The 9,144-nt window shown below is 30.0% G+C and overlaps 1 protein-coding gene across 1 annotated transcript; it reads left to right on the forward strand.

Annotated features, from left to right (window-relative positions):
• Positions 1-2,101, forward strand: LOC145087136 (Exostosin family protein). Its single transcript, XM_079025042.1, has 6 exons — positions 1-358; positions 448-744; positions 902-1,191; positions 1,283-1,515; positions 1,602-1,759; positions 1,844-2,101. Exons 1-6 carry the CDS (start codon positions 155-157, stop codon positions 1,943-1,945), a joined length of 1,284 nt encoding a protein of 427 aa, XP_078881168.1. The 5' UTR covers positions 1-154; the 3' UTR covers positions 1,946-2,101.
• Positions 2,102-9,144: the final 7,043 nt, after the last annotated feature.

Genomic DNA, 9,144 nt, shown 5'->3' on the forward strand with positions numbered 1-9,144 from the left:
TATAGATCAGTGCATCTTTGAACTTTACAATTTCACACTCAAACGCTACTCCGCTGTCGTCTCCCTGAATCTACACTCGCCGTTAATAATACCGCGAAAAATCCTCGCCGGTGCCGGCAACCTATACAACTTCTGCGGATTACTCATCCCACGAATGTCGGCGGCGAAACCTCCTTCGTCGCAATCACTACCATCCTTCACCTCCATCTCTACAAAACAAGGATTGATTTTAATCCTTTCAACCCTAACCCTACTTACATTCACTTACGTCTCCTTCAGCTCCTTAGGCTCCGGTCTCCAATACAACTACTCTTATTCTCCCCCTACAACAACAGTAACATCTGTTTCCACATTGAAGGTATGCGCTATTTCGTTAACTTGATTTGTTCAGATCTTTGTATTGTATGCAATAATTCTTACTCTTTTGGACTTTGAAATGGTAAACAGGAAGATGTGGATGCGGAGGATGGTGCAAGTCGAAATCCGGATGGGTTTTCGGATGTATATCATTCCCCGGAGGTATTTAAGCTGAATTATGCAGAGATGGAGAAGAGATTTAAGGTTTATATATATCCAGATGGGGATCCAAAGACCTTTTATCAAACACCGAGGAAGCTCACTGGGAAGTATGCCAGTGAGGGGTATTTTTTCCAGAATATTAGAGAGAGTCGGTTCCGGACTGAAGATCCAGATCAAGCTCACTTGTTTTTCATACCAATATCATGTCATAAGATGAGAGGAAAGGTGCGTTGATCTTAATTCTTTTCTCCATCTTCTCTGTTTACGGATCAATTGCATTATGAGATTTGTTCTGCAAATAAACCACTACAAATTAGATATGGTGTATTATGATCTTGTTAGTAATTGCCAGATTCAAGTGATCTTTTGCAATGAAATGCAGGGAACTTCATATGAGAACATGACTATAATCGTCCAAAATTATGTTGAAGGGTTGATATCAAAGTATCCATACTGGAACAGAACCCTAGGTGCTGATCATTTCTTTGTCACTTGCCATGATGTTGGTGTAAGAGCAACTGAAGGTCTTCCACTTCTTGTAAAGAATTCGATAAGAGCAGTGTGTTCTCCAAGCTATGATGTTGGATTTATCCCTCACAAAGATATTGCTCTTCCTCAAGTACTCCAGCCCTTTGCTCTTCCACGTGGTGGTGGAGATGACATTGAAAACAGGTTTCCATTTTAATTTTAGTTTATGCTTTCTCATTTACCCTAGAAATTGGTTTATTATTATTATACATTCTTGTCGTCTTTTTCAATCTAGGACTACACTTGGTTTCTGGGCTGGACATAGGAATTCAAGAATCAGAGTGATTTTAGCAAGAACATGGGAGAATGACACTGAACTTGACATTTCAAACAACAGAATTGATAGATCAACTGGTCCTCTTGTATATCAAAAAAGATTTTATAAAACCAAATTCTGCATCTGCCCTGGTGGGTCCCAAGTCAACAGTGCTCGTATTGCAGATTCAATCCATTATGGCTGTATTCCAGGTAGACATTCTTTCATCATTATAACAAAAAGTTTCCACCTTTTATTGTTATTGTTATATATCTAATTGGTTGATTATAACTTACAGTTATTCTGTCTAACTACTATGATCTTCCATTCAATGATATTCTTGATTGGGGGAAGTTCTCACTCATACTCAAAGAGAAAGATGTGTATGATCTAAAGAAAATCTTGAAGGACATATCCAATCAACAATTTGTCACTCTCCACAACAATTTAGTAAAGGTGCATTTTGTTTTTTTAAATTTTATTTTACCCTTTTGTGAATAAGAAATGGCTAAATAAAGAAAGTCTGTTTTACCCTTACAGATTCAGAAGCACTTCCAATGGAACACACCTCCAATCCCTTATGATGCTTTTCATATGGTGATGTATGATCTATGGCTGCGTCATTCTGTCATCAAATACTAGAAAAGTCAGGTTTGCCCTTTTACAGAAAATTGTTGTTTTAAAACCTTAATTACTATAGTACACATTTTTTCATTTTTTTGGACTTGTCATATGTTTACAAACATGTCCAATGTCTTGATTCTAATCCTTTGTAAATTAAGCCTTTTTTTTTTTTTTTTTTTTTTTTTTTTTTTCTAATTGGTTGAACAATTTGCAGTAATTCTAGTAGAGACTTAAAAAGGATAGGGTAGATTGGTTTGCTTCACTTACGAACTCGACTATGGCTTTTAGATAGTGTTGTTTCATACTAGACTTTTATAAAAAAAAAAGAAAAAAAGACTTCTACACAACATGAATTGAAATTGAGACAAAATTGAAATCGAATTTGTGTCATTTCTAGTGTAAAAAACACAACGCCATGTCGTACGTGTTCAAACTGGCCACCCTTTTTTGACACTTTCACATGTTGAGCAATCTAGATGACATAATACGAATCCAAAATGATGAATCGTATAAATAAACTGGTGGATTAGTAAACTTTTTTGATTTGATGAATCGATGTTTGGTGTCCTGAAAAAATAATAATTAACGAACAAGCTCTGAAAAAATAATAATTAACGAACAAGCTCTACCCGTTATGAATTAAGGGTGTGAATTTGAGTAATAATGTCATGTTTTTGTTTGACATGACACGACAAAGTTATATCATATATGTAACATGAATACGACGTAAAGGAACAAGAAGTTGTGTTTTTGTTAATTTATTTATTTTTTTAATTTTTTACCAACAAGAAAACAAACAAATTAAAACACGACAAAGATAACGTAAATAACTATTAGTTTATTTAATTCATACACAATTACATGGGTATCAAAAATATATCATAGGAAACCAACAAACATTTTACGAACATAACGAAGAAAGTTGGTTATGAATATGTTTAGTAACCTACATGTTTCGCTAATAGTGTCTTACCAATTGATTAATCATGGTATAAAAATTTTAAAACTATGGTAATATATATATATATATATATATATATATATATATATATATATATATATATATATATATATATATATATTAGGGAAATGTAAAGGTTAGGAATAAATTTTAAAAACATTCCTAATTAAAAAAAAAGAAAGCACAATGTAATAGTTGTACACATTTTCCAAAGCACAATTCTTTATAAAAAAATATGACAAAACTTCATAAATGGTCGTTGTGGTTTCACAAAATCTGAAGTTTAGTAATTAAGTTCGAAAAACCTCACAAATGGTCCATGTGGTTTGCAAATATGGTCCTGGTTGTCAAAATTATATGGTTTTGGTCCAAAAATGTTTGGTGGTGCACCAGTGGTTCAATTTTGGATGCATTGTGCGGATTTGGTCCCTATGTCGTTAATTTTAACAGATTGACTGTTAACTTTTTCAAATGCCTATTTTACCCTCAGAGACCATTTGCAATTGAGTCTTTTTACCAAACCACAAGGACCATTTATGCATATCATCTTTTTAACTATTGAAGTATTATATAATAGTTTTTTAATTATTTTTTAATTTCTTTTTATTGGATTAATATTTTTTATTGGATTATTATATATTAATAAATATTATTTTTAATATATAATATTTAATATATTAATAATATTATTTTATTGGAGTATTGATTTCTTTTAATTCTTTTTTTAATTTCTTTTTTATTTGATTAAATCTTTTTTATTGGGTTATTATATATTATTAAATATTATTTTTAATATATATATATATATATATATATATATATATATATATATATATATTAATGAGTATTACTTTATGGGATTATTAACTTCTTTTAGTTATTTTCTTTTAATTTCTATTGTATTAATTCTTTTTTGTCGGACCGAGTTTTGAGACATTTTTTGGACAAAATCATCAGTTTCGGACCTTTTTCTTTGTTTTTATTATGAAGAACTGATTTTTTTGTTTTTACAGCCCAAACATATTTTGGTTTATTTTGTTGTTGAAAAGTTTTCGAATTTTTGTTCAACCATTTTCGATTGTGTTTTGATTCGAATAAAATTGTTCTTTCGTCACTCTCATTATCTTCTACCAACTTTTTCAATTCAAGTTTTATTTTATTAGTATTTCCTTTTTTAATAAAGACTTGATTTGGAAACACAACATTATTGTACCCTTGAGCCTAGGATAAACCACTATATTTGATTTAAGATAATGTTATTCTTTTGTCTTTCAACACTTTCATGTATTCCTCTGAATCTATGAAGACTTGATCTACCACAACTCTTGGAATTTGTTTCTCATTCGAAACATCATCATCATCACTCACATAGTCCTCAACTACAACAATATCATAAGAATCACAAATTTTGGATGTCGAAGGTTGATCACTATTTACTTTCGACATTGAATCATTACATTCTTTACCTTTAGCCACTGAATTAACATTAATGTCAGACAATCGTGAGCAATCGACACATTCCTCTGCCTCAATTTCACTGATATTGTCAACATTATCATAGATATCAGCAAAATTTTGTTGAGAACCAAGTGTCGATTTCTCAATCATGTTCAAAATCTTGACTTGTTCATTTTTGGTTAAGGTTTCATTCACAATTTTTACAAGATCATCAACATTCAAACATTCATTTATATTTACAATACCATATGCGTAAAAATCATTTGGAATTTTATCATATTCAACTATATTACTTTCACAGTCATATGTTGTTTCATCAATTTTTCTCTTTCAAACGAATGGAAAGGAAGCAATTTTCAATGATGTTCATCATATGTCAGCTGAATGATAAAATTTTGTTAGTTTAACATACAAACGCTTAGCATAATTACAATATATGTTTCTTTGTTTAATAAGCATCGAAATGTCCATTCTAAGTGAGTCTCTATCCGTTAAAAGATTTTTTATTCTAAAATCAAGAGATTCCATTAGTCCTTTCTTTTCTTCGAGTCTATTTCTAGCTTCATATAATTGGGCTTTGGACTTTTTTGCTTCACTACTCATGGAGATTAACATGTCATTAAGATAAGCACACATATTATCACTTCGTCTAGAAATTGTGGTAAAATATGTCTCAAACTCGGTCCTGCAAAAAGAATTAATAAAATAGAAATTAAAAAAAAAATAACTAAAAGAAGTTAATAATCCTATAAAGTAATATTCATGAATATATATATATATATATATATATATATATATATATAATATTAAAATTAGTATTTATTAATATATAATAATCCAATAAAAAAGAATTAATCTAATAAAAAAGAAATTAAAAAAAATCAATACCCCAATAAAATAATATTATTAATATATTAAATATTATATATTAAAAATAATATTTATTAGTATATAATAATCAAATAAAAAGAATGAATCAAATAAAAAGAAATTAAAAAAATTAATTAAAAAAAACTAATATATAATACTTCAATATTGTTAAAAAGAAGATACGCATAAATGGTCCATATGGTTTGGGAAAAAGACTCAATTGCAGAAATGGTTCCTAAGGGTAAAATAGTCATTTAAAAAAAAGTTAACAGTCAAACAGTTAAAGTTAACGACAGAGGAACCAATTTCATACAAGGTATTCAAAATTGGACCACTGGTACACCACCAAGCCTTTTTGGATCAAAACCGCATAATTTTGACAACCACAAAGACCATTTTTGCAATTTTGTCTTTAACAAATGGTCCTTTTAGGCGACGTCGTCATTTTTTGGCCGTTAATAGAAGGACATTTCCGTCATTTCACAAAACAGGGACCATTTATGAAGTTTTTTCTTTATTTAAAAAAAAAAAAGAAAAAAACAGCCTAACATCCCATTGCCACTGCTTCCAACCTCAGATCAAATAACACACAAATCCTATCTTCCAATCAATTACAAATTGAAACTTCATGATTCTATAAGGAAAATAAAAAAGCCTAATATCCCATTGCTTCCAAAAACGTAATCCAAAAACCACCTAAAATATTTTTACGAAAATCACATACAATTAATATCCAATCTAAGAACTTTACCTCCAATATTAATATCAATCTATTCCGGTTTAATCATCAGCTTCTCTAATTTAAAATCTTTATTGAGCTTGAATGAGCTCTTATAAGCAAATCGATTGTTCAAGAACGATATAGATATTTGTTTTGCTGCAATAACCTGTTATGAGTTAAAGGAAATTAATAGATAAAATCATAAAAACTATCAATATCACAACCCTCGTCCTTTTTCTATATTTAGACTCATAAAAATTCTCAGTAATATAAATTTATTTTTCATGAGTGAGATGTATTGACCTCCAATCCTAATAAGTAAAAGCTAGATGTACAATTACAAGTTATGGCATGATACATTTAATGAGTAACAATTCAACGATATTGACCACTTATTGTACTTAAATATCAATTCCAATTAAAAATTGTAAGAATGAAACACCAATCTCGGCGAAACATTTTTACAAACACCTGGGCGAGCTTACAAGTTTCTTACATTGTTCACCAAAAGAACTTTCAAACCTACTTATATAACTACAAAACTGGAAATATCTAATCTATAGATTCAAACAACATGGACTAACTTGATAATTTGGGGGTGTTGAAGAAGAAATAGAGAACATAAACCTCATACTTGAAAACCAAGAACCCATGGGAATTTGAATACGTTCATATGTAGGAAGTTGAGGGGTGTTGATGTTTAGAAGCCATGTCCTGCGGCATGTGTATAAACAATGAAACAATAGAATAGTCGGTGAAATTGATGAGGATACAAGACATTTTATATATGTGTACTATTTTAGTAATCCTAATGTGAATATTAACATTTGATTATTCATATATTCAAAGATAATCTTTTTGTCTATTTATCTCTTATAAAGGAGACTCTAAATAAATAAGGTTAATGACCTAGAAAGGTAATGAACTTTTGTCTTTGTCCACATTTAGGTAACCATGTTTTTTTTCGTTCACATTTGACCATTGAACTTGTTTGACCTGTTCAAAATAGGGTAATATGACCGGTAATTACGGTAATATTACCCTATTATGAACATGTCAAATAAGTTTATTGGTATAATGTGTATGAAAAAAACATGGTTACCTAAATACGGACAAAAACCAAAGTTTCTTACCCGTTTTGGTAATACTGGACAAGAACCGTCTTAGGGACTGTGCCCTGGGATCAGGCTCCGATAGTTAATGAACAATTAGGTTAGGCTTGGTCTAACCCAATTTAGTCCCGGCTAGTCATGGGCTAAGTTATGTTGCGCGGTCTTTAAAACACATACAACCTAGCCCCTTAAGCGTATACAACCTAACCCCTAACTAGCTAGGCCTAAACTGGGTTGGTCTAAGACTTAACCATCTCCTCATACACAAGACCGGGCAACCCAATTTCATTTCACATCAATGGATCTTATGACTACTTGCACTTAACATAAATAACCCAATATTACCAAAATAGGTAAGGAACTTTGGTTTTTGTCCAAATTTAGGTAACCGTGTTTTTTTTTTCGTATACGTTAGACCAGTAAACTTGTTTGACCTGTTCATAATAAGGTAATGTTACCGCTAATTGCCGGTCATATTACCCTATTTTGAACAGGTCAAACAAGTTCAATGGTCAAATGTGAACGAAAAAAACATGGTTACCTAAATGTGGACAAAGACCAAAATTCATTACCTTTCTAGGTCATTAACCCAAATAAATATGGTTCAAGATAAGTTTCATTCTTGCATCATATTCATTTAAAACCTCTACAATCTTTTACCATTCAAATAATTAGTGGTTACCATTTAAGAGTTTAGTTTTTTGAACTTATATCTTATAATTACTAAGAAATTGATTGGTAGCTGAAAAGTTTTTATTTTAGTATAAAAAGGTCCATCATATGAGTTACATACACATACAACTCACATAATGAGAAATAAAACATATAAATGTTTTTGGATATATAATAACATTACTTCCATGCTTTTCTATTCACATTTTCTTTTCATCTCTTAAAGTTATTGTTTCATAGAGTGTTATTAGCACCTAAGAATTCCTTAAACTCCATTGGAGATTGCTTTATCTCTTATAATATTTTTCACTTTGGTTAAAACTTTATTCCATGATCACCAATATAATCTTGGTTATGATTTTCACAATGTAATTGTAAATTTGAAAGCGACTAAGATGTTACATTGTTTCTCTTCTCTTTTAATATTTATTATCTAAACTGTATGAAATTGGAAAAGAATGCATATGTAGGAGGGTTGCTTCAAATTTACATACTAGAATCGATACCACTAAAGAGGTAGACGGTTGTTAACCGGTGGTGAGAAGATTTAACTACATTTTTAATTATTTTTATTCATGATTTGTAAAATCTATTTTTGTATTCCTGTTCACTTTAGTTTTTTCATGTACAAATTATGAAAGGGGGTTCTTGATGTACCAACAAAGTCAAATGTAGTTTTTTCAAAAAATGTATTTGAAAATCAATATCATATTTACTAATCGATAAATTAAAACTCTTGACGAGATTAATATATAATGGAATATTTTATGTGACTTTATTATTAATTTCAATGTTTAATATTTGAAAGTTCATATCTAAAACTTCAATGTTTTTTTTTGTGTAAAATAAATAGTGTAATACAAAGTCTATCTGGTCAAAATTATTTATCAATAGTTCATTCAACAAAGATTTCGTATATGCCCTTATTAAACATAAAAATATCATATTTACCCGACCTAAATCATAAATATCATATTTATCCTTTATAAATGTCACACCCCCAACCAGAATGGCGGAAACGTTCGGGGGTGGAGGACGTCATGTACAATATCACAACAATTGTATAATACTCCCTCCGTCCCATATTAATAGTCCATGTTTCCTTTTTGGTTTGTCCCAAAATAATTGCCTACTTCTAAAAATAAATATGTCTTTTACCATAATACCCTTCATTATTAGTTAAATTACCATAAAATTAAATGCAATTACCATAGAATTAAATGCAACATAAGGGTAAGACTGTCATTTCATTTAATAAAGTTAATGGTAATTAATGTTTTCTTAAACTGTGTGTTTTTTGTCTGTGGACTATTATTTTGGGACGGAGGGAGTAGTAATCAAAGCAACAACAACAATTGCATTGATAACATAGTATTTACATTGTGTTCAAAACATTACTTGTTTAACATTAAAACTATAGTAA

The sequence above is a fragment of the Lactuca serriola genome, chromosome 2 (genome assembly GCF_051521515.1).
Source record: "Lactuca serriola cultivar US96UC23 chromosome 2, Lser_US96UC23_V15, whole genome shotgun sequence".
In the NCBI taxonomy this organism is placed as follows: Eukaryota; Viridiplantae; Streptophyta; class Magnoliopsida; order Asterales; family Asteraceae; genus Lactuca; species Lactuca serriola.

Coding starts and splice junctions, on each gene's coding strand:
- LOC145087136 (XM_079025042.1), top strand. CDS start 155: ATGTCGGCGGCGAAACCTCCTTCGTCGCAATCACTACCATCCTTCACC. Junction 1,192..1,282: donor GGAGATGACATTGAAAACAG/GTTTCCATTTTA, acceptor TTTTCAATCTAG/GACTACACTTGGTTTCTGGG. Junction 1,516..1,601: donor CCATTATGGCTGTATTCCAG/GTAGACATTCTT, acceptor TATAACTTACAG/TTATTCTGTCTAACTACTAT.